This window comes from Rana temporaria, chromosome 4, assembly GCF_905171775.1.
Source record: "Rana temporaria chromosome 4, aRanTem1.1, whole genome shotgun sequence".
Classification (NCBI taxonomy): Eukaryota; Metazoa; Chordata; class Amphibia; order Anura; family Ranidae; genus Rana; species Rana temporaria.
This window is the reverse complement of record NC_053492.1, coordinates 279,662,715-279,689,389: the sequence shown is the minus strand read 5'-3', so window position 1 is coordinate 279,689,389 and position 26,675 is coordinate 279,662,715. Positions and strand designations below refer to the sequence as shown.

The following is a 26,675-nucleotide window of genomic DNA, read 5'->3' as shown; positions in this document are numbered from 1 at the left end:
CCCCAGTTTCAGGGGACAGTCCCCTGATTGAGGACACTGTCCCCGGACCAAGTCTGTCCCTGGTTTTGTCCCCAGATTGGATTTAATAGGGGGCATGGGGCAATTTCAAAGACAATCAGTGCAGAATTAAATAAAAAAAATTAGAATTACACCCCCCCGCTAAGCCCCCGTATTTTTCCCATTATCTGTGCCCCTTTCTGATGATCATGTGCTGGTCGGAGCGGAGGGAATATTTCTTCAGTTTCGGGCGCATGCTCATTCAGCTTCACTCGCATGTTCTTCTGCCTTGGCTCAAATCCTGGCCAGCCTCCTGCTTATCTCCTTGCCTTTCCTGGCGGAGTGATCTTCCTCCGCTCCCCATCCAGTAGTAGCCGGGGCCCGAAGAGTGAGACTTGACAGGCTGTGAGGCCGGCAGCGAGTCGCTGATTGCTGCCATTACTAGTAAAGAAAAAATATGTCCCAGGATTTCATTTTAAAAATCTGGTCACCTTAGTCTATACTGATTGAGGGGGCTGCACCTATACTGATTGGGGGGTGTCTATACTGATGGGGGGTCTGCACTGAGGGAAGTCTATACTGATTAAGGGGTTCTGTACTGAGGGGGGGTGTCTATACTGAGGGGGGGTCTGCACTGAGGGGAGTCTATACTGATTAAGGGGGATCTGTACTGATGGGGGGGGGGTGTCTATACTGATTGAAGTGGGTGTTTGGAGGCCTGAGGGGGGACTATAGTTGGTGGAGGGGGTTGACACCATTGTTTTCCGCCCCCGGGTCAGGAGACACCAACCCTAGTAACACCACTGGTCCTAGCTACTGAATATAACAAGTGACAATAGCCTCCTGTGTCCTCGTTACAGAATACAAAAAGCAGCAATAGCCTCCTGTGTTTTTTTTAATGCATGGTCTTGCTGCCAGCAACTTCCTGTATTGACGATGCCCATACGCCCCAAGGGTCTCATTAATCAAATACTAAGCTGGAATATAACAAAAAAATTTTTTTTTCACAATGTCTCTTTACAGAACATAGATTTTATGAACACAACAAGCCATGTTGTATACAGAGCTACGAGATATTCTGATCCGTGCATTTCCATCAGTATCACACACACTTCTATCTCCCTTCAGTCTATGTCTGCTGTCGCCCACCGTCTGCTTCTACTGCGCATGTGCCGTGCACTAGAAGCCGTTCAGGGAGGAAGCTGTCATCTTGCTATCAACGCAGCCCGGGCATTCGGTAGGTACAGAGCTAAGTGTACATTAAGCGGATGCTAGACAGGACTTGGGGGGTCATCAGGCGGGTCAGCTTTCATCAGTGTCAACAGCATTGCTAACTGTAGCCCCGCCTACCTGTCATCTGCTCCTGACAGTCCATTGTGTTTGGTAATCATTGTATCTCTGATGATGCTGGATGATGAAAACTGGAGCTGGTCAGTCTACATGTAGTGAATGTACATATACACATAGGCATTGATGGGTGATGAATAAATGTATATAATAGACTGTGCTAGGGCTAGTTCACACCTGTGATTAGGAGCACACAAAGCAATGACAGGCTCTTCTCATGTATCCGTACACCAAGCGCCAACATTGCGTCCAGGCCTGAGGGTAACTCCACTTTCGTAGAAAAATAAATAAATGGCATATTAAAAAAAAAAAATGATTTAGCATATACAATTGTGACACAAGTCATACTGTAATTAAATGTTATTAAACATTAGAAAAACAAAGAAAAAAATACAGAATTATTAACCACTTGCTTACTGGGCACTTAAAGGGGTTGTAAAGGTACATTTATTTATTTATTTTCCCTAAATAGCTTCCTTTACCTTAGTGCAATCCTCCTTCACTTACCTCATCCTTCTATTTTGCTTCTAAATGTCCTTGTTTCTTCTGATAAATCCGCACTTCCTGTTCTTCTGTCTGTAACTTAACACAGTAATGCAAGGCTTTCTCCCTGGTGTGGAGTGTTGTGCTCGCCCCCTCCCTTGGACTACAGGAGAGTCAGGATGCCCACTAACACACAGCTCCTTTCACTATCTGCAATGTAGAGAGTGTCCTGACTCTCCTGTAGTCCAAGAGAGGGGGCAAGCGCAACACTTCACACAGTAATACAAGGCTTTCTCCCTGGTGTGGAGTGTTGTGCTCGCCCCTCCCTTGGACAACAGGAGAGTCAGGATGCCCACTAACACACAGCTCCTTTCACTATCTTCAATGTAGAGAGTGTCCTGACTCTCCTGTAGTCCAAGAGCGGGGGCGAGCACAACACTTCACACAGTAATGTGAGGCTTTCTTCCTGGTGTGGAGAAAGCCTCTTGAGATGGGGAGGGGACGAGCAGGCAAGTCAGAGCACTCTCTAGTTTGCAGATAGAGAGAAAGGAGCTGTGTGTTAGTGGGCGTCCTCCTGACCCTCCTGCTCCCCCCCCCCCTCAAGAGGCTTTCTCCACACCAGGGAGAAAGCCTTGCATTACTGTGTGGAGTTACAGACAGAAGAACAGGAAGTGAGGATTTCTCAGAAGAAATAAGGACATTTAAAAGCAAAATTGAAGGATGAGGTAAGTGAAGTAGGACTGCACTAAGGTAAAGGAAGCTATTTAGGGGGGGAAAAAAATTCAGCTTTCATGGCTCTCACTCTTTGACAATTGTGCGGTCATGCAACACTGTACCCAAATTACATTGTTATCATTTTTTTTCCGCACAAATAGAGATTACTTTTGGTGGTATTTAACCTCTTGACAACCGAGGACGTCTCTGGGACGTCCTCAAATTTTTGCGGTGATATCTGAATGATGCCTGCAGCTACAGGCGTCATTGAGATATCACCGTCTTCAGTCACCGATTCTCTGCACGATAAGAACGATCAAAGCGGCATTTCCACCGCTTGATCGTTCTTATAGGCAGCGGGAGGGGATGTCCCCCCCCCCTCCCGCCTCCATCCGGTGCTTCTCCGTGCTCTCCCGTGCCATCGGGGGCCCGGAGAGCGAATCGGTCGGCACTGCCTGGAAAGCATAGAGATGACTGGTCATGTCTATGACCGTCGGCAGCCCGGGCGCGACGTTATGACGTCACGCCCGGTACCCGGAAGTAAACAAAGCCGCAATCGCGGCTGTCGGCATGTGATCAGTGATTTTGTTTTCACTGATTTCATGCTTGTAAGCCTGGAGGAGAGATGTGGGGTCTTATTGACCCCACATCTCTCCATAAAGAGGACCTGTCACACTGATTCCTATTACAAGGGATGTTTACATTTCTTGTAATAGGAATAAGAGTGATCAGAATTTTTTTTTTTTTTTTTAAAAAGGTGTAAAAAAATAAATAAATAAGTAAAAAAGAAAAAAAAACACCCGTCCCCGTTATCTGGCGTGCAGAAGCGAACACGCATGCAAGTCCCGCCCACATATGTAAACGCTGTTCAAACCCCACATGTGAAATATCGTCGCGTGCGTTAGAGCGAGAGTAACAATTCTAGCATTAGACCTCCTCTGTAACTCGAAAATAGTAACCTGTAAAAAATGTTAAAGCGTCGCCTATGGAGATTTTTAAGTACCGAAGTTTGGCCATGAGTGTGCGCAATTTTAAAGAGTGACATGTTAGGTATTTATTTACTCGTAACATCCTCTTTCCCATTATACCAAAAAATTGGGCTAACTTTACTGTTTTGTTATTTTTTAATTCATGAAACCGTTTTTTTCCCCAAAAAAAGGCGTTTGAAAAATTATTGCGCAAATATCGTGCGAGAAAAAATGTTGCAATGACCGCCATTTTAGGGTGTCTGCTAAAAAATATATATAATGTTTAGGGGTTCTGATTAATTTTCTAGCAAAAAAATTGTGATTTTTACATGAAGGAGAGAAGTTCCAAAATAAGCCCGGTTGTCAAGTGGTTAACCACCACATATTTATTTATTTTTTTTGCCCAAAAAAAAAGAAAAAATACCAAAAATGTTGAAAAGAACAAAAAAAATTTTTTCATAGTTTGTTATCAAATTTTGAAAACAGGTATTTTTTTGCCTTCATTGATGTGCGCTGATGAGGCTGCACTGATGGGCACTGATAAGTTGGCACTGATGGTCACTGAGAGGTAGCACTGATGGGCACTGATAAGTCGGCACTGATGGTCACTGAGAAGTGGCACTGATGGTCACTGAGAAGTGGCACTAATGGTCACTGAGAGGTGGCACTAATGGTCACTGAGAGGTGGCACTGATGGTCACTGAGAGGTGGCACTGATGGTCACTGAGAGGTGGCACTGATGGTCACTGAGAGGTGGCACTGATGGTCACTGAGAGGTGGCACTGAAGGGCACTGATAGGTGGCACTGATGGGTAGCACTGATGTGCACTGGTAGGTGACACTGATAGGCAGCACTGATCGGTGGCACTGATGGGCATTGATTGGCAGCACTGGTGGGCATTAATAGGCAGCACTGGTGGGTACTGAGTGGTGGGACTGGCAGATGGCACTAATTGGCACAGATGAGGCAGCTGCAGCTCTCTGTGTGAGGGACCGATGTCCCTCTGACAAAAGCAGGTGATTGTCTTTTTTTTCCCCTCACTCTGACAGCGTGAGGGAAAATAAAAAATGCCCCTTTCCTTATAATGACAGGTTGGCGGCAGCTGCAGGGATTGTGGCTCTCTGCAAAGACAAAGATTACCTGTGGTGATTGCTGCTGGACGCTCACAAATCGATTACCGCAGCTAATTGCTGGCTGTGTGGACAGCCGCGAATAGTTGCGGCCACTGGCAACTTGTTATTTTAAAAAAAGACCCTGGTGGCCGCACCTACCTGCTGAGAGTCACAGTAGGAATCTCTCATTCCTGCCGCCACTCTTCACACCGGCCCTAGCCTAATGTAGCCTAAAAGTGAAGTGATGTCACCGCACCTCTGTCACAGTGGCAGATGGGATTTGTAGTTTTTGTTTCATTCATAACTGTCTTTGGGTGAATAAATGACAGGTGCTAGCAGGAGAATCCCCAGATTCTTGTCACAAGTTCGTCCTTAATGTTTTTAATGGGAATTAACAAAATGAAATAGAATAACCTTCACAGGGCTTCTGCAGATGGGAAACTTGCTTTTAGGTGAATTAACCACTTCCATACCAGGCACTTACGCACCTTCCCGCCCAAGCCAATTTTCAGCTTTCAGCACTGTCGCACTTTGAATGGCAATTGCGCGGTCATGCTACACTGTACCCAAACAAAATTGGCGTCCTTTTTCCCCCACAAATAGAGCTTTCTTATGGTGGTATTTGATCACCTCTGCGATTTTTTTTTTTTTGCGCAACAACTAAAAAAAGACTGAAATTTTTTTTTTTAAAAAATGTTTTTTATTTTTTTCTGTTAATTTTTTTGTAAATAAGTAAGCTTTCTCTTTCAATTACGGGCACTGATATGGCGGCACTGATGGGCACCAATGAGATGGCACTGATGGACATCGATGAGGTAGTACTGACGGGCACAGATGAGGTGGCACTGATTGGCTGCACACATAGGCGGCACTGATGGGCACACATAGGCGGCACTGATGGGCACACATAGGCGGCACTGATGGGCACTCATGGGCGGCACTGGGCACTCATAGGCGGCACAGATGGGCACTCATGGGCGGCACTTATGGGTGGCACTGATGGCTACTTATGGGTGGCACAGATGGGCACTGATAGGTGGGCACTGGGCATGGATGGGCACTGTGGGGTGGCACTGATGGACACTGTAGGGTGGCACTGATGGACAATGTGGGGTGGCACTGATGGACACTGTGGGGCGGCACTGATTTACCTATGTTGCCAGTCAGTGCCCATTTGTGGGCACTGATTGGCATTTTTTTTTTTTTACAGACTTTTTTTTTTTTCAGGCTTTTTTTTTTTTTTATCTGCCCTTCCCTGGTGGTCCATGTGGCGATCCGAGGGGGGGGGCTGCGCTGATAAACAATCAGCGCGAACCCCCCCTGTCAGGAGAGCCGCCGATCGGCTCTCCTCTACTCGCGTCTGTCAGACGCGAGTGAGGAAGAGCCATCAACGGCTCTTCCTGTTTACATCGTGATCAGCCGTGGTTGGACACGGCTGATCACGTGGTAAAGAGTCTCCGTGAGAGACTCTTTACCGAGATCGGTGTTGCGGGGTGTCAGACTGACACCCTGCAACAACGATCGCCGCGATGCGCGCCCCCAGGGGCGCGCAGCGGCTTAGAATCCTGAGGATGTCATATGACGTCCAGTCAGGATTCTACAACCACTTTGCCGCCGTCAATATGTCATTGGCGGGCGGCAAGTGGTTAAAAAAGAACTGAACTCTGGAAGCTGTACCCAAAGTAAAGACAGTTATGCCCTGTACACACGATCCGATATCTAATGGAATCTATGGATTTTTTTTATCGAATATCCGATGAAGCTGACTTTCATCAGTCTTGTCTACACACCATCGGTTAAAAATCCAATTGCATCCAACGCGGTGACGTAAAACACAATGACATGTTGAGAAAAATGAAGTTCAATGCTCCCGAGCATGCGTCGACTTGATTCTGAGCATGCGTGGATTTTTGACCGATGGACTTCCCCACAGACGATCATTTTTTATCCATAGGAAAAATTTAAAACAGGTTCTATTTTTTTTTCACCGATGGTGGAAAAAAAACGATGGGGCCCACACATGATCGGTTCGTCCGAAGAAAACGGTCTGTTTTTAAAAGACAAACCGATCATGTGTACAGGGCATTAGAAGACAAAGGTATAGTCACTAATATTGCCTTTGGCCTCCCTGCTGCTGATCTTTCCCACATTACTGACTTACTTTCTATGCCTTGATCTGCACTGGTGGGGGTTTGTTACTTTGGAAGAAGTGCAGTCTGCAGCTCTGAAGGTGAATTCTCTGTTTCAATATTTCTTATTGACATTTTTTCCAAGAATAGGATCCACAACTCAGGTGGTCCATATCAAAACATTATGAACAGGTATAAAAAGGGAAATCAAGATATCCGATGAAGCTGACTTTTATCAGTCTTGCCTACACACCATCAGTTAAAAATCTGACGCGGTGACATAAAACACAACGACGTGCAGAGAAAAATGAAGTTCAATGCCTCCAAGCATGCGTCGACTTGATTCTGAGCATGCATGGATTTTTGACGGATTTCCCCACAGACGATTGTTTTTTTCTTTCGTTTTTTTAACCATCGGAAAATTTTAAAACAGGTTCTATTTTTTTTTTCACCGATGGGGAAAAAAAACGATGGGGCCCACACACGCTCGGTTCGTCCGATGGACCGTTTTCATCAGACAAACCGATCGTGTGTACAGGGCATTAGGGAACAAACACCCACCCTACTCAGAACACCTCCCCCTCAGGGAAAAACATTAGAACCCAAACTTCGCCACCACCCACCGGCACTCTGGAATGGGCCGTGTAAACATAATGCGTAACCACAAGTGGTAGCAACACAACTAGATAAAAAGGGGAAGTGCGAATCCAAGAAAGAAAAGGGGGAGGGGGGGAGAAGGGAAAATAAAAGGAAGAAAAACAAAGAAAAGAAAAGCAACAAAAGAATGGAAGAAGAATGAGACAAAGCAAAAGGAAAATAACTCTTTGAACGCCCGCCTCCACCACCCACACTCCTCAGTCAGTTGGAAGGTGGAGATACTTAAAGCGGAGTTCCACCCAGAAATGGAACTTGTGCTGATGCGCTTCCTGCTCCCCTCCGGTGTCACATTTGGCACCTTTCACGGGGGAGGGGGAGCAGATACCTGTCTAATCTAGGTATTTTCTCCTACGTCCAGCGAAAGATCGCTGCAGTATCCTCAGGGATCTATGCCATGTCTGCCCCCCCGCTGTCTTCTGGGAGACCACATCCCCGAAAACAGAGAGGAAGCCCCCTGGTACATTTTTGAGGGGCAGTCAGGCACCAGGTACCATCTAGAAAGCACCTCATATTCTCCCTCCGCCAGGACTGTGTTCATGATACCCTTGTATGTACGAAGAGAGCACTTCCACCAGTCGCTCAAATCAATTTCCTCCTCTAAGTCCCGCTCCAACCCCAACATATACAGCAATTTGCAGACAGGTAAATAATCAAGATGCCCCCCCCTCCCCCTGGAAACATCTGGACTCAAAAGCAGTGCGTGTAGTAATATCAGATGTAGATCTCTACAACGAATGCAGAAAGTGCAGGATCTGCTGGAAATGGAAATGCTCAGATGGAGGCACCTTCAACTGGAGACTGGACAAATTACTTTATGGTCAAGAAAATCACCTATTCTTTGTGAAAAAAAAAAAAAAAAGAATCTTTATTGGGTGAACAATAAAGCATAATACAGTGTATACTTTCAAAAACATGATAACAATGGAGAATTGTATTCAGAAGAAGTGTACATTCATACAGTTGTTACATACAATAACTTTCGTATAAGCATACAACTGGCAAAACTGCCACCATTTTTTAACTAAAATGAGAGAACAATATAGGTGATTAATCGAGTGTGTTTGTGAGGGGGGGGGGGGGGAGAAAAAAAAGATATTCAGAAGCCATGAGAAATGAAAATCACCTATTCTATACAGGCCCTTATCAATCCACCACTGGAATTCGACCGAAGAGGCACAGCCCTTCAGGACGAGTCCCAGACCTGCATAGAATGAAAAAGAGAAGGACTAAAGGTGAATTTTCCATCTCTTTACAGTAGAAACTGGTCTCTGCTCCTTCTGACAGGAGTGATACTGCAGTCACTACTGTTAGTGAGGAGCTGCCAGGGCACATACCCTGGGATAAAGGTTTTACAAGAATGATCATTGTGAGCACCCCTGTCAGTGCTAAATTTTTTTGTCCCAACCCTCTTAACTGATACATTTGCAGGACAGCTTGTTCTATTGAAAAACATCAGACTTGCTGGCTTGATTACCTGATGAACAAACATACACTAAGGGCCCTTTCACACGTACAGATCCCATGAGGATCTGTTCCTTTAATCGCTCCATTGACCCCCGCTGAGCCGGCAGATGACACTGTGCAGGGACCGCCCTGTCAGATCTCCGCTCTCCTCTATGGGGGATCGAATAAACACGGACCGCCTGTCTGTGTTCATCCAATCCGATCGGCAGACGGATGGAAAAATAGGATTTTCCTCCGTCTGCAGAAACGGAGCCCAAATTTACTCCATTCTACGAGAATCTGGGCTATAGTTCCTACGAATGCTAAGTTTAGGAAAACATATATGATACTTAGTCTTATGCTGTAAATTAAACCTATTTTTATTTAGGAACAAATTTAAAACATGTTTTCGAATCAAGAAGGCAAAAGAAAAAAGAAAAAGAAACATTCAGTTGCCAATTATTTTGTCTCTCTTCCGATTACAAATGAAAAGGTACAGTATATCTTCAACACTGAATGTAAAATATGGCACTCCTGTGATGTATAAGCCAACAAGATGAATGCAGGCAATACTCCATTGACAATAAGCACAAGACAGATTCCACACTCACAGTACACATTTGAGACTTTTTCTTTTGAAATCATGTGCTGTATGTGTTAAGGACCAGTGCAGGACTAACCTTGTGCAGTGTAATGAAGGTGGCTAGGTAGGTGCTCTTTTTCCAGTTCCTCATTGCATGGCATAGTTGATTCAATGGGGTTTATTGAGTAGAGCACATTTTGCTTAAATTTTTACTTCGCATGGCAATTTTTACTTAGTTATATTTCCCAACTTTCTAAAATTATAAAAAGGGACACCTTTTAGTACACGGGATGTAGGCTAAAGACACATCCCTGTCATGGCCCTGGTTATTTAGACCACAAAGATCTAATATGCAGAAAATGATGGGTTGAACCACACAAATGCGGTTTTGACCTCTATTTTCCCTAATATTGACTTCTCAAAATAGCAAAAAAAGAGGTATAGTCCCCCAAATGAGAGAAAGTTGGTAACTATGGCTTAGTGAATGTGGTGAAAATTCACTATACGCAAAATACCAAATCAATGGTAAAAAGTGAAACATTCAGGCTGGGTTCACACTGTGTGCGGCGCGGGGCACAGTAGGGGATCCAGTGCGTCCCTGTTCTCTGTTTCAGGTCCGAACTAGGTCTGAATTGTTGGCTGAATTCGGACCTGAAACTGAACCAACGACGCACAGGACTCTTCTGCTGTGTGCTCCGCGGCCACCCAGGAGCTGTGTAAACTGGTTCCATTGAGAGCCAGTCACTTGCTCCTGGCAAATTGGATGCAGAGAAAATCAAATTCGCAATAGTGGGAACCCAGCCTAAAAACCCTTGACGTCTGGTATTGATTTTAAGGGGAATCTCCACACAAAATAAACGTGTGCTCCCCCTAAAAATCCATTCCCAACCATTAATCCAAGCATGCAGCCTGGCTCCCCAGAAAAGGGGCGGGACGAGCATTCAACCCCCCTTTTATCCCGAACAATACCAAATTACTTGCACCATGTTGGGGGGGGGGGGTCGTTTCCTGGGGGGAGTCTGCGGGCAGAATATGAAGGCCCAGAAGATACTGCCAAACCACCCCACATAACTGAGTAAGGGTACAAAAACAAAGATGTAACCTACAGAGACTCAACCTAGAAATAAAGATATCAAATGTTTTACAAGTCCGAAAATAAATAAAATAACAGAAAATAAAAACAAAAAAAAGTCCCTCATTGTGGCCAAATGTAGGCATTGATGTAACCCTCCATTACTTACATAGCCATACAAGTGAATGGACCAAGTAATGTAAGTGGTTGGTAAGGATGCGGAGGGTGCAAGTACACGCTGCTTCCTTAGCAACCAATGACAGTTGGAATCTGTCACGCTCATCTGTGCTGAACACCCAAAACATTCGTTGTTCAGACAAACATCTGAGCAGCCAGTGTTCGGACTATACTTGTGTTTGGGCTCAACACTGAGTTCATCCCTTCTTGCAAATGATTGGATGGTGGAAGTCGGCACAGTTTCATGTCATTCTCTTGCAAAGCAGATTGTTATTTTGCTATGTGAACAGCCTAGATAATCTTTTAGTAAACCAACCCCAATGAGTGCTGTCCCATGTTTGTAGAAAATATAGTACCATGTTCACAGCCTAATGTTTTATAATCTTTGGATATTTCCCTAACAAATACCAAAAATGCAATATAATTAAGTTTAATAAAAAAATAATATGGTGGTTGGGATAGGAGGTGCGGGGCTTGCTGGGGGAAGATTTTATCTAAACCAGGAGACATGTCACACAGATAGTAAGTAAAGTCGCTTGTGCTGGGTTTTTTCTTTATCGTACATCACGGGACACAGAGCAGCATAGCCATTACATATGGGTTATATAGTGTACCTTCAGGTGATGGACACTGGCACTCTCCGACAGGAAGTTCCCTCCCTATATAACCCCCACCCATAGTGGGAGTACCTCAGTTTTTTCGCCAGTGTCTTAGGTGTTGGTGCACGTTGAAGGTTGTGCCTGCAGTTTGTCCTTGGGACCAGGGCCAGCCGACCGGATCCGTCCAAGGTGCTTCATAGCCAAAGTGGACGGTACCCGGGCCCCAATTCGTGGATGGGGTTTTGCCTATAATGCCTCTCCTTGGAGGGCTGGACTCTGGGTTCCAGGACTGGGTTTTTTAACCTATGGATACCTGCTGCCAGTAGTGCTGTATAGGTCCATGTGTGTGGTGTTCCTGACTTGGACCCCGGTCCCTGAAGGTCTATGACCATACCCACGGTGAAGGGGGAAGATTGGGCCTCTTGCATGAGCAATACCCTGCGGCGTGGAAAGGTAAGCGGGGGGCCTACGGAACTTGGTTTGTCAGTGGGCTCCCCACAGGGGACTCTGGGGGAAAGCCTTTTTTATGCCTCTGTGCATGGGCTAAAGAGAAACCACAAAGTCTGCATGACTGGATGGCTCAAACACCCAGGTATACTGTTCCTCTGGCTGGGCTAATAGACTGCTGCTGCTACAAGGTGTTTTTGCTCCATGAAATGTAAAGGGGAGCATGTCAGGTTTAAAATACTTACTTCCTGATGTCTGTGTGTCTCCAGCAGCTCCCGGGCTCCTCTCCCCACATGGCTTCTGCTTCCTGCTTCCTGTAGAGCGGCGTCGGGAGCGCGCGCGTGCGTGCGCGCGCACTGTTATAGGCGCCGACGCTGCGTGGAGGGGGCGGGGGACGCCCAAGGAGTTCCCTCCCCTCTGTACATCAGAGGGAAAACTCTATTTAGCCTGTCAGTTTGCTGAAGGCTGTGAAGGGACACGGAGCAGCGATGCTGAGCTGAGCAGGATAGGTTTGCCTATGTTATGCTGACACAGTGACACCTAGTGGCCGTTTTTTTGTACACACCTTGCTAAAGAGCTGTTTAAGCTCATATTTTCTCTGTAAAGCCGGTGTACTAAGTAGCAGTCAGAGTACTTTTAGTATTTGGTACTCTCTTAGCCCAGCATTAAGGGAAGCAATATTAGGATATGATTAAGCCCTTGGGGCTCAATATTGCTATCTCTTGTTAGGTTTTGGGAAGTTTAGTTTCTGTCTAACATTACCCTAGCCTAATTTTCTTCCTCATTTATTTCAATGTGTGTTTTTCTCCAGCTATTACAGTTAGTTGTATATTAGCGGAGTATCTCAGATTTGTTTATTATGGCTCCTAAGGGTGCAGGGAACGCTAAAAATGCTAAAGGTGTTAAAAAGCCGAAGGGTTCCCCATCGGGCTCGGAGGATATTTTCCAGAATCCACCTGCCCCTACCTCCCCGGAGGATCCGGAGGTTGCTGCCCTGGGTGAGCCATCGGGGTTGCTAGGTGCTATGGCGGGCCCTATTCAACCAACTCCTTCCTATGTCACGGAAGAGATGTTAGCCTCCACCTTGGGTGGATTTGAAAAAAGGATGGCCGCTTTTATTACGGCCTCTTTATCCGGGAAGAAGCGGGCTAGGTCCCCGTCTCCTAGGTTTGAATCTCCTGAGGAAGATGTCCTTTCCACTGAGGAATTGGAAGATACAGGAGACCAGGCTGAGGATCACCTGGACCATTTAGGTTCTGAAGATTCTACTATAGAAGAACCTTTTTCAGCTTCTCACGCAGAAAAATTGTGGGTTCAGTCCTTAACGGATATGGTGCGGTCAGCTTTTAAAATGCCGTTGCCTCAGCCTCTGGCTTCCGCTGTGTCCTCATTGGGCTCCCTAAAAGCGCCCCAAGCCAACCTGGTGTTCCCAGTCCATCCTTTGTTAAAGGACCTGATATTTCAGGACTGGGTTAAGCCAGACAGGATTTTTTTGCCTCCTAAAAGGTTCGCAGTTATGTACCCTTTAGAGGAGGAGTTTGCGAAAAAATGGGCTGTCCCCACTGTTGACGCAGCCATATCATGTGTCAATAAAGCTTTAACGTGTCCAGTGGACAATATTCACATGTTCAAAGATCCTGTGGATAAAAGGCTTGAGACCTTACTGAAGGCATCCTTTGCCACAGCGGGGGCAGTGGTCCAGCCAGCTGTAGCTGCCATTGGCGTCTGCCAGGCTTTAAAGGACCAGGCCAAGCAGGCCCTAAAGGACCTCCCGGCTCAACAGGCTCAGGACTTAGCCGATCTACCTAGAGCTTTATGTTTCGCGGTAGACGCTATCAAGGATTCAATCCAACAGGCGTCCCGCCTATCCCTGTATTTGGTTCACATGAGAAGATTACTTTGGTTAAAGAACTGGTCTGCAGAAACCCCCTGCAAAAAACTCCTTACAGGATTCTCCTTTCAAGGAGAGAGATTGTTTGGAGAAGATCTTGACAAATATATTCAAAAGATCTCTAGTGGTAAAAGCACCCTCTTGCCGGTTAAGAAAAGGTTCCGAGGTCCCTCTTTTAAGCGTCCAACCTCTCCAGTTCCAGGGCCCTCATTCTCTAGGCAGTATCGACGGCCTCCTGGACGCGCAACTGCAAACAGGCCACAGGGGCAAGCTGCAGGGAACAAGAGACCGTGGAACCGTAAGCCGGTTAAGGCTGCCCCTAAGGCAGCCTTGTGAAGGGGCGCCCCCACTCTCTCGAGTGGGGGGAAGACTCCGGATGTTCTCGGAGTTGTGGGGGGCCCAAGTTACCGACCAATGGGTTCTGTCCTCAGTGACTCAGGGGTACAAGCTGGAGTTTCGGGAGTTCCCCCCTCCTCACTTTCAAACGTCAAGACTTCCAGGCGACCCTCAAAGACAGGCATCACTTCTGTCCGCCCTAGAGCGACTCCTATCTCAAGGAGTGATTATGGAAGTACCAGCAGGGGAGCAAGGGCAAGGGTTTTACTCAAACCTCTTCGTTGTCCCGAAGCCAAACGGCGACGTCAGGCCTATACTGGACCTAAAGTCATTAAACCGCTTTTTAAGAGTCCGGTCCTTTCGAATGGAGTCCATTCGTTCGGTGGTGGCCGCCCTCCAAGGAAAGGAGTTCTTGGCCTCCATCGATATAAAGGACGCATACCTGCACGTTCCGATTTTCCCAGGCCATTACAGGTATCTGCGTTTTGCCCTAAACTATCGGCATTATCAGTTCGTGGCTCTTCCGTTCGGACTAGCCACGGCCCCTCGGGTTTTTACGAAGATCCTGGCCCCCGTATTAGCCATCCTAAGGGAACAGGGCATTCTGATCATGGCCTACTTAGACGATCTTCTGGTAGTCGACCACTCAGCGGCCGGCTTAAATCGGGCAGTGTTGCTAGCAGTAAACTGCCTAGAGTCCCTGGGTTGGGTGCTAAACCGGGACAAATCGGCTTTACAGCCCACAAGAAGGTTGGAGTATCTAGGTCTGATTTTAGATACAAGACAACAACGGATCTTCCTGCCCCAGTCCAGAGTGGACTCGATAAGGGAGTTAATCCACATAGTCCTAAGCAGCACAAGGCCATCTATACGCCTCTGCATGCGCCTGTTGGGAAAGCTAGTGGCCACCTTCGAGGCAGTGCCCTATGCCCAGATCCATTCTCGGAGGCTACAGAGAGCAATTCTCACGGCCTGGGACAAAAGACTCCAGGCCTTGGATCTTCCCATTTCCCTTCCCTATGCGGTAAGGCAGAGTCTGTGTTGGTGGCTAGTCACAAAAAATCTTCTGAAAGGAAGATCGTTCAGTCCCCCCTCATGGAGGATAGTAACCACGGATGCCAGCCTATCAGGCTGGGGTGCAGTCCTAGACGATTTAACCCTACAGGGGAAATGGTCAAGGGCAGAATCAGCCCTACCCATAAATGTCTTAGAGATCCGAGCAGCTCGGTTGGCTCTTTTGGGCTGGACGGAGGTTCTGCAGGGCTCCCCAGTAAGGGTACAATCCGACAATGCCACTGCCGTAGCTTATATAAACCACCAGGGTGGCACCAGGAGTCAGGCAGCCCAAAGGGAGGTAGATCGGATCTTTTCATGGGCAGAAGCCCATGTCCCCTGCATCTCAGCTATCTTTATCCCCGGGGTGGACAATTGGCAAGCGGACTTCCTCAGCCGCCAACAGATGTCTCCAGGGGAGTGGTCCCTCCATCCCGAAGTGTTCCAGGTCATTTGCCGGAAGTGGGGTACTCCGGAGGTGGACGTTATGGCGTCCAGATTCAATGCCAAAGTAGCAAAGTTTGTCTCTCGAACGAGGGATCCATTGGCCTGCGGGACGGATGCCTTGGTGTGCCCTTGGCATCAGTTTGCGCTAATCTATGCCTTCCCTCCAATACGGATGCTACCCCGTCTTCTTCACAGAATTCAAAGGGAACGCAAGCCAGCGATTCTAGTGGCCCCAGCGTGGCCCCGAAGACCTTGGTACTCCTTGATAAAAAGGATGACCGTAGAGGAGCCTTGGGTCCTCCCTCTACGTCAGGACCTCCTCTCACAAGGGCCATTCTACCACCCTGCCTTACAGGCCCTAAATTTAACGGCCTGGCGGCTGAGTCCCTGATTCTCAGAAACAGAGGCCTTTCAGGGCAGGTCGTTTCCACCCTTATAAACGCAAGAAAACCAGTTTCCAGGTTAATATACTATAGGGTGTGGAAGGCCTATATTACCTGGTGTGAAACCAGGAAATGGGATCCCCGCAAATATACCATTGGGAGAATCCTGGAGTTTTTACAGTTGGGAGTGGAAAAAGGTTTGGCGGTCGGCACAATCAAGGGGCAGGTGTCTGCCTTGTCGGTCTTCTTCCAGAGACCTTTGGCTGCCCATTCCTTAATGAAATCCTTTTTACAAGGTGTTATTCGGGTGAATCCCCCGATTAAAGCTCCCCTGTATCCTTGGGATCTAAATTTGGTTCTATCGGCCTTGCAAAGGCAGCCCTTTGAGCCCTTGTCCGCGATCCCTTTGGTCCTTTTGACTAGGAAACTAGTGTTTCTGGTGGCCATGGCATCCGCCAGAAGAGTGTCGGAGTTGGCAGCCTTGTCATGTAAGGCACCTTATTTATTACTGCATAAGGACAGGGTCGTTTTGCGGCCGCTTCCGTCCTTCCTGCCTAAGGTGGTATCGAATTTTCACCTTAATCAAGATGTGATTCTTCCATCATTTTTTCCAAAACCTTCTTCTAAGGAAGAGAGGTTACTACATTCCTTGGATGTAGTTAGAGCTGTAAAGATTTACTTGGAAGCTACAGCCCAGATTCGTAAGACGGACGTCTTATTCATTCTGCCGGAAGGGCCCAAAAAGGGCCAGGCAGCGTCTAAGGCCACTATTTCTAAGTGGATTAGGCAGACAATTATACAGGCCTATGGCCTGAAGGGGAAGAGTCCACCCTTATCGGTTAAGGCTCATTCCACTAGAGCTATGAGTGCCTCTTGGGCAGCGTATCACCAGGTCTCTATGGCCCAGGTCTGCAGGGCAGCAACCTGGTCATCTGTCCACACATTTGCAAAATTTTATCAAATGGACGTTAGGAGGAATGCTGATTCAGCTTTTGGGCAGGCGGTACTACGGGCCGCAGTTTAATCTCCTCTTGTCCGGTGGCACCTCCTGTTTGTTTTTTTCTGGTTGTCTCCCTCCCCTCATGGAGCATTGCTTGGGGACATCCCATATGTAATGGCTATGCTGCTCTGTGTCCCGTGATGTACGATAAAGAAAAAGGGATTTTTATTAACAGCTTACCTGTAAAATCCTTTTCTTGTAGTACATCACGGGACACAGAGCTCCCACCCCTCTTATGGGGAATTTTGGGATGCATATTGCTTGCTACAAAACTGAGGTACTCCCACTATGGGTGGGGGTTATATAGGGAGGGAACTTCCTGTCGGAGAGTGCCAGTGTCCATCACCTGAAGGTACACTATATAACCCATATGTAATGGCTATGCTGCTCTGTGTCCCGTGATGTACTACAAGAAAAGGATTTTACAGGTAAGCTGTTAATAAAAATCCCTTTTTTTCCGTTCTGTTTTTATCCAAACTTAGGCTTTAAGGCACTTCATTTTATAAGGCTGATTTCCCCCAAGTGTGAAAACTGATTCGAACAGCACAGGTTACAGGTATATTGGGATAGATTTCAACAAAGACACAATGGCCCAGATTCACAGAGAGGCAAAGCGCACATTACGCTGCCGTAGAGCAAACACTGTACGCTACACCAACGTAGCGCAGAGAGGCAAGCATTGCATTCAGCAAGCCAATGCTCCCAACGCTGTGCCAACGTGGCGTGGGTTTCGAAGGCGCACACCGGCGTAGGTGGAAGTGGGCGTGAACCCATGCAAATAAGGCGTGACCCCATGCAAATGATGGGCCGAGCGCCAGACAGGTACGTATCACGAACTGCGATTGCTTCGTGACGTGGACGCATGCACAGCACTCCCCTGCGCCTGATCACAACCACGCCGGCACAACTGCCTAAGCTCCGCCGGATCACTGCATACGCCGTGAACATAACGTACGCCCATCCAGACACACGTCCAACGCACAATATGCTGGCTTGTGTTCCCTGGTGCAGACCTGTGCATGTCTGTTGCGGGGTTGCACCTCATTTATGGGGAATAACTTACGCGCATCTCACGTAGCATGAGCCGGGCACACGCACATTCGTGAATCGGCGTATTTCCCTCATTTGCATGTTTGAATGGCTAATCAATGGGAGCAGCACCATGCCCATATGTGCGCCCACCCTACACCGGCGTGTGCAAGCTACGTCAGCGGGGTGTAGCATGTTTTTAGGCGCATGTTGGTTTGTGGGTCTGCCACACACATACGCCGGCGCACGTTTGCACTTACGTCGGCGTAACGTGTTATACGTCGGCGTAAGTGCTTTGTGAATCTGGGCCATATTGCGTAGAGAAACAGCCATGGAGATTATAATTGTCCAAAAATCAACTGGAAACTGGTTTTTGAAGCCCAAACCCAATCAAAGTTTATGGTACTGCAATGCAGTTATTAGATGCGTCCAAAGGCATGTTAAAAAGGGTCTTCTCCGGTAGTGAGATAGAAGGGTAGGGAGCTATGTAAGAGGGGTTTCTCGCCGCTGACAGGTAAACTATGGAGTATAACTTTCCTATGACATCCCTGCTCATATTTCATATTGGCCAGTATAGACCTACTTTTCTACATGTGGTTATTCAGAGAAAAAAAAATTGCAAATTTGTTTCCAGATAGAAAAAATGCAATCTTAGTTACATAGATTACAAGTGAGAGAGATAACTGTCACTTTATTTTCATGCTTAGATTCTTGAAAACATCCAGATTTTTCAAGATAGTGTTGTACAGAAGGATGACCGATTTTCTTCAGTGATGAAAAACAAAGGCTCATATCACCTTACACTCTGCCTGATGCAAATAAACCGAGAAGAAGATGTGAGCATGTAAGGATTCTGTAGTCAAATGAGCTGTTCTGGTTATTTATTTTTCTCGTTTTATACAAAACTGATACCATAAAAAAAATAAAGCTTTATAAAAATAATAATAATAAAAAGGACTACAGACTTGAGACGTGAAAGCAGATGGGTCCCCTTTAATACTGAATGGTAACAATTTGGGGTTCATATATAAAGGAATCTGAAATAAAATCAGTGTATGTTGTCTATAGGGACTTGTTTGGACTTTAAAACTTACATTGACACCAGAAGGAATAGGTTTGCTTTGAGCAACACATACATAGTAATAAAGTTTGATTTAAAAATACCCAAGTTTATGGAGTTTGGTCAATAACAGAAAACCTCCATATACAGAACACTATACCCACTGTTCACCCAGAGGAAGGCGGAAAAAAAAAAAACCTAGTGTACCATGACCATGGTCCAACTTGCTCCAACAATAAAAAAAAATTTCCGTCAGCCTATGGCAAATGAATATTCCCCAGATCAACAAACTCTAATGTTATTACCTATATATGGTCATATCCTATTATAGTTTGTGCATTTAGGAACACATCCAGCTGTTTTTAAAAACAATCTACTGAACTGGCCAGAACAAGTCCCTGAACAAACGGCTCTTACTGTAAAGAAACCGTTTAGTATGTGGAGGTGAAGCCTGCTTTGCCCCCATGTCCTCTATGATGACCTTAACATGGATTACTCAACACCAAGTTCACTACATGGACCACTTACTGTATGTATTTACAGTATATATATATGTTGATCCTATCCGCCCTTTATTGCCTCCTCTCAAAAGAGAATCCAATTCAGTTCCTCAAGTCTATCCTCATAGCTGAGCTCCTCCATGCCTCTTATCAATTTGGTTGCTCTTCTCTCTAGGCACCAGTCCCTTTTTGTGAACTGGTGCCCAAAACTAAACTGCATTTTCCAGATGAGGTCTGACTAATGATTTCTACTGTGTTTCCCCAAAAATAAGACCTACCCCGAAAATAAGACCTAGCATTATTTTCCAGGAGGGCTGCAATATAAGCCCTGCCCCGAAATTAAGCCCTTGTTTAAAATGCTTGTAAAATCAAATCCACTCTATTACAGTAGTATATAGGCAGTCCCCGAGTTACGAACGACTCCTACTTATGAACGACCTCAATGCCAGCCTCCTGTGCTCCACGCTGATCCTGGATACCTCAGAGCAGCTATCTTGCAGTGCCGTACACATCCCACACTGCAGTACTACATGTACTGCATGGTCAGAAGATAACATAACTGCATGCCCAGAAGCACCCGGGACATCCAACATCCATGCACAGCTGGAAGTTGCACTTACAAATGCAGTGTTACTTACACACAAATTTTAATTATGAACAAACACACAGTCCTTATTGTGTTCGTAACTCGGGGACTGCCTGTATAATGTACAATGTGTGCATTTCTGTAATATAATTGCGGGGAAGAGTGGGTTATAGCAGGGGTCTCCAACCCCCGGGCCGCAGCCTGTTTACCTGCGGGCCGCGAAATCTGCGCTGAGGTGCTGCACTTTCGCCCACACAGCCCCGACGCTACACTGTTAGGGGTGAAGCAGGCGAGCAGAGAGATGACATCTTCCACTGCCCGCCCCGCATCACCACTGTTCTCTCTCACGCGGAACTCACTGTGCTTAGTGACAATGTGCATCTAGGACAGTAGCATGTGACAATTTGCATCTGGTGGCTTGTGACAATTTGCATCTGGTGGCATGTGGCAATCTGCATCTGGTGGCATGTGGCTGTGGCAATCTGCATCTGATGGCATGTGGCAATCTGCATCTGATGGCATGTGGCAATCTGCATCTGGTGGCATGTGGCAATCTGCATCTGGTGGCATGTGGCAATCTGCATCTGATAGCATGTGGCTGTGTCAATCTGCATCTGGTGACAGGCACCGTGGCAAGCCACATCTGGTAGCAGATTCTGCATTATGGTGAGTTGAACTATATAATTTTATATTGCAGTATAATAATAAAAATAATGTGCTTCAATCATCCTGACTCCATATTAACCATGGTATTGTGATGATTGAAGTGCTAACACCAGCCATTTCCTGACAAATTGGCTGCGAAAAACCGCATCGTTACCCAGACATACCCCCCCTCTTGCCCTGGCACAATTTTCATCCACAATGCCGGTGCCAAAAAGGTTGGGGACCACTGGGTTATAGGATTTTACAAGCATTTTACTTCAGTTCACACTGGGGAGAGGGCGAGAAAAGACAATAAAGTACATGGTAAGACCTACCCCGAAAAAAAGCCCTACTGTGTCTTTTGTTGCCAAAATGAATATACAGTAAGACCCGGGCTTATTTTTAGGGAAACATTATACAGGGGCAAAATTATATCTCTCCCACATTTTTTAGTTCAAACATGATGGCCCAAAAATACTGGCCTTATTATATTTTGCCTATTAATTAAATTACAGTCCAGTTATCTTTTTACTATCTTGGCCAGTAAAATACCAACCAGGTGGGAACACAAATTAATAGGCTTTTGTTCACATCAGAATTGCCCTTCTCCTCATACAAGTCTATGGGAATGCAAAAGCAGCTTAAAGCTGGTTAAATACCAGTCAGCTGCTTTCTCAACAGGGCCAGGAGGATCCGTGCATAGCTTCTGTATCAATCTCAGTAAGCCAATTTACAAACACCACTGTTGTCATGAGGAACAATCACCTTTTTTTTTCTTTGCGTCTGGTGGTGAATAGTGCGGCCAGGGAGTGAAGGGAAGGAACGTATGCATCTGTTGAGTTGCTCTAACGAGCATTTTATCATTTTTTTTCTTCCCTAGAGCGATTGATGCACTTTTGGAGAGTAAGGTGAAGATCGAGGACATTCTGCAGGGAAAAGATTTGGTCCTTCAATTTCTTGGTGTATCTCATTTTAATAATCAAGTTGTCTTTGCAAAGATAGCGGAGGATCCTTCAAAAGCTACTCTTAAAGAAATTACTGGTAAGAGGGTTCCAAAAAAAAACACTCAGTAAATCGTGATAATTTAGATTTCGTGTTTAATGTAGCATCTGTTGATATGTTGCACCCCTTTCATATTTCCATTTTTATTTAGAAAATAGTATTCCATGGTACATCTTTACATAAATCCTGGTTGTTATTTTCTTAACATTAGAAAGAGGCCAGTATAAGTGTATAAACTAGAACTTTGCGAATTGAAAAATAGTGATAGGGGAACCATTGTAGCCAGCATATGCTTGATAAGTAGTTACTTTCTGGTCAGCAGTGAGACAGTCCTTTTAAAGGGGTTGTAAAAGGACTATTTTCGCTAAATAGCTTCCTTTACTTTAGTGCAGTCCTCCTTCACTTACCTCATCCTTCCATTTTGCTTTTAAATGTCCTTATTTCTTCTGAGAAATTCTCACTTCCTGTTCTTCTGTCTGTAACTCCACACAGTAATGCAAGGCTTTCTTCCTGGTGTGGAGAAAGCCTCTTGAGGGGGAAGGGGGCGAGCAGGAGTGTCAGGACGCCCACTAACACACAGCTCCTTTATCTGCCAAGTAGAGAGTGTCCTGACTTGCCTGCTCGTCCCCTCCCCATCTCAAGAGGCTTTCTCCACACCAGGAAGAAAGCCTCACATTACTGTGTGGAGCTACAGACAGAAGAACAGGTAAGTGAAGGAGGACTGCACTGAGGTAAAGGAAGCTATTTAGGGAAAACATTTTTTTTTTCTTTACAACCCCTTTTAAAAAGCACATTCACATTCCTAAAAGTATATTTTTCTCTGCTGTCCATCATCCTTCTGAATCTAATACCTTCATAGGATTTCCCAAGCTTTGTATACACCCTTCTTGGAAATACTATAACCCTAATGGCCATGCTTGCTCAGTTGCATCCCATAAAGATGAATTGCGTCATCCCCCATATGGCCCTCAGTGCAAGTGTGAATAAAGCATAATAATAAACTAGATCATCAAAGACGGCAACACAGCAGCTGGAGGAAGATGGATGTTTTATCCATACGGCTTTGTAAAAAGCAAAAAATGGGTTCTACATATCATTTTGTATATACAAAGGCACAAGACTAGACAGCATAAGGACATCTAGTGCCCAAACAACAGCTACAATCATTTAAAAAGCAATATGAAATACATTGTTCTGAGGCCATCTAGTGTTCATATTATGTAGTTGCAGAAATGTAGAAACCAAAGGTAAAGTTATTCAGTGTATACTTTATAATATAAAAAGAGAAGGGCACTTTCTGTTTGCTTTTATCAGTATTGGAGGATTCTTGCATACATTTAGTGCTACACCATTCAGATGCATGCCCTACCTCAACTCTATTGCTCACTATAGCATTCCCTCTCATATGCCTTGTACACACAAGTGGAATTTCCGACGGAAAAAGTCAGACGGAAGCTTTTCATCGGATATTCCATCCGTGTGTATGCTTTTCCATCGAAAATTCCGGACGGGATTAGATAGAGAACAAATTTCTATCGGAATTTCCATTCGTCTGTATGCAATTCCAACGGACTAAAAACCACACATGCTCAGAATCAAGTCGAAGCATTGAACTTCATTTTTCTCGGCTCATAGTGTGGTATGTCACCATGTTCTTGACAGTCTGATTTTGGTGTGACCGTGTGTAAGCAAGACAGCTTGAGCGGAACTCCGTCGGAGTTTATTCCGAAGGGAAAACCGGTCATGTGTACGGGGCATTACTTCTCTGCTTTGTAGTGTTACCCTTCCACTGTGATCTTTTTTCTGCTCTCATATTTAGTATTGCTTTTACATTCATTGTGGATTCCTCTTCTCCAGGAATCCTCTCCCGATTGTCTACTCCACCCGTAGTGCCTCTGCTCCCTAGATAATCACTATTTTTCTCTGGATGTTTTTTTCAGTACTTCTTCTCTTCATTGTACTGCTTCTCTGTTCCTACTGTCCATTCCCACCTAATCCTAGAAAATGTCATAGATCAATATACATCCATCATTATATAAATAACTAATTCAACTAAATCATTAAATAAATCATTTAGATTAGTGAATTATGATTTAATAATATTTAATGTCAAAATGGATGTGGAACATACATAACGTGGAAAAGAAAGGACTACACTTATGCAAACAAGAACAGGAAGGAACAAAAGGCAAGTCTAAGAAACAAAGGCTGCCTACTAGTGCAAATATCCCAATTAATCTGAACTATAACAACATCTATGCCTATATCCAAAAAGTAACATTTATCCTGCCAAACCCCTCTTACAAATAAAAGTACATCCTTTAGGTTGTCTAGAATAAATTCTTGGTGATCCTGATTCCTGCCAATCCATGGGCCTTCCTCTACAGCACATGTTTCAAACACAAGGCCCGTGGGCCTAATCTGGCCTGCCAGATGATTTTATTTGGCCCTCACACCCAGGGATTTTTCAGCCAGAACGTAGTGGAACTCCGCCGCCACCTTTGGCTCTCGCCCTCTGGTCCCTGCTCACCACTGTGACTTGTAAACACAGAAGCCTTTTACGTTTACAAGGACAGCTTTTCTCTCAGCGGCTCTCACAGATCCCTGCCTGCCCTGCACTCCTGGCAGGGACAAGGAAGATTCAGATGCAGTGTGGTCACAGGTGGAGTGGGGCATCATGTGGTAGGGTGTACTGTGATCCTCATCTGTGCCAGGTGCACAGATGCCGACCAATGATCTCGCTGCAAGTCAGAGAGAGGCAGAGCCGCCTACACTGCAGGAGGTACTAGATCTGGGCTGGGTAATTTTTGACAAGGTGAGATGTGAGGAAGCTTTGGGGTGGGAAAGATAGGGGCTGTGGAGTATGGTGTGTACAGAAGTGGGGGATGGGGGTGCAGAGGTCAGAACTGAGCAAGGGTAGAAGTGAGATGTGGACAGCCTGTGAAGAGAGCTGAACCTTGCACTCCTCAACCCTGAACTCCTGTATATAGTGCACTCCTCCACCCTGTGTTCTGTGCATAGCACACCCCCCAACTTAGCACCCTGTACGTAGCTCACCCCTGAACCCTGCACTCTGTACAAAGCGCACTCCTGAACCCTGCACTCTGTACATAGTGCACCCCTGAACTCTGTACATAGCGCACCCCTGAACTCTGCACTCTGTACATAGCGCACCCCTGAACTCTGCACTCTGTACATAGCGCACCCCTGAACCCTGCACTCTGTACATAGCGCACCCCTGAACCCTGCACTCTGTACATAGCGCACCCATGAACCCCACACTCTGTACATAGTGCACCCTGAACTCTGCACCGTGTACCTAGTGCACCCCTGAACTCTGCACATAGCGCACCCCTGAACCCTGCACTCTGTACATAGTGCATCCATGAACCCCGCACTCAGTACATAAAGCACCCCTGAACTCTGCACTCTGTACTTGTGCACCCTGAACTCTGCACTCTGTATATAGCGCACCCCTGAATGCTGTACATAGTGCACCCTTGAACTCTGCACTCAGTACATAGTGCACCCCTGAACTCTGCACTCTATATAGTGCAACCCTGAACTCTCTACATAGCGCACCCCTGTATTTAGTGCATCCCTGAACTCTGCACTCTGTACATAGTACATTCCTTAACTCTGCACTATGTATTTAGCACATCCCTGAACCCTGCACTCTGTACATAGCGCACCCCTGAACTCTGCACTATGTATTTAGTTCATCCCTGAACTCTGCACTTTGTGCATGGGTCCCCCTGAGATTGCACTTTGTACATAGCCCACCACTGAACTCTGCACCCTGTACATAACCCTGCATACATTTACATAGGCTTACAGATGCAACCTGGGAGGGCAACCATAATGCTATTGTGGCCCACGATAAACTTGAGTTTGACACCCCTGTTTTACAGGGTGACAGTGCTGTTTGGCACAGTGTAAAATTCACAGGGTTATCAGCATTGCACCTTCACTGCAAACCAGTGTTTGTCCAGTGGCATACCCTGCATTCAAAGGAAGTGACACTATGGGGGTTATTTACAAAAGGCCAATCTAAAAGTGCACTTTCAAATGCAGTCGCTGTAGATCTGAGGGGACATGCAAGGAAAATAAAAAACAGCATTTTTGCTTGCGCATGATTGGGTGATACAATCAGCAGAGCTTCCCCTTAGATCTACAGCGACTGCACTTGCAGTGAAGAGTGGATTTCCCTTTAGTAAATCAACCCCATTGTGCTCTGATAGTTCCCTTCTGCTGAATCTAGCAGTGAGAAGATCTTGGCAGCCCCTGTGACAAAGTCATAAATTTAGAGGCGAGTAAAAAACAAAGTTTGGGCAGATAGGAATTTACATTTGATTACTGTAGCGATCCTAACTCATAACCCAGGCATGTCCAAAGTCTGGCCCGGGGGCCAATTGCGGCCCCCATTCCAGTTTAATGTGGCCCCCCTGGTAATTTGGATATATACTGTATTTATCGGCGCTGCCTCTGAGGGGACAGGGAGGGGGGAATGAGTGCTGTCAAATTACATACAAGAGAATCTCCTGTTTACTCGGCGGCATCTGTAATAGGAAGTCTCGTCTCCTGGGCTGCTATTGGACAACTCCTCTGTCCATCATAGGAGGCGGGACATTGTATTAAAGAGGCTGCTGTGTAAACAGGAGATTCTCCTGTATGTAATCTGTTGGTGCTCGTCCCGCCCCCCCTCCACTCCGAGGCTGCAGATGGGCATCGATGGGGCTGCATTCATGGCAATGGACAGGCTGCATTCATGGCAATGGAGAGGCTGCTTTCATGGCAATGGAGAGGCTGCTTTCATGGCAATGGAGAGGCTGCATTGACGGGCAATGACCCTTATTTTGCTTCACAGTTTTTTATTTACATCTTTTTCCTGAAACTTCTCTCCTAAAGTGAAGGTGCGTGTTATACACTGATAAATACGGTATATCCAAAAAACACGCCAAGCTCATCTCTTCACCACACACAGCCACAAAGGCAAGATAATTCTTGTTGGGCA

At 46.0% G+C, this 26,675-nt stretch overlaps 1 protein-coding gene across 5 annotated transcripts in view; it reads left to right on the top strand.

Moving 5' to 3' along the window:
• Positions 1 to 1,139: 1,139 nt before the first annotated feature.
• LOC120937272 (A-kinase anchor protein 7-like) overlaps positions 1,140 to 26,675 on the top strand; it is a 51,389-nt gene continuing 25,853 nt past the window's right edge. Inside the window, exons 1-4 of one of the 5 annotated variants that reach the window (XM_040350339.1) lie at positions 1,140 to 1,234; positions 9,240 to 9,344; positions 18,576 to 18,712; positions 21,540 to 21,700. In XM_040350339.1, the coding sequence (XP_040206273.1) occupies positions 9,255 to 9,344; positions 18,576 to 18,712; positions 21,540 to 21,700 (388 nt within the window). In that variant the 5' untranslated portion in view covers positions 1,140 to 1,234; positions 9,240 to 9,254. Of the gene's footprint in view, positions 1,235 to 8,544; positions 8,641 to 9,239; positions 9,345 to 18,575; positions 18,713 to 21,539; positions 21,701 to 26,675 lie in introns of those variants that run through there. The other 4 variants (XM_040350340.1, XM_040350342.1, XM_040350343.1 and 1 more) reach the window with 4 other exon arrangements.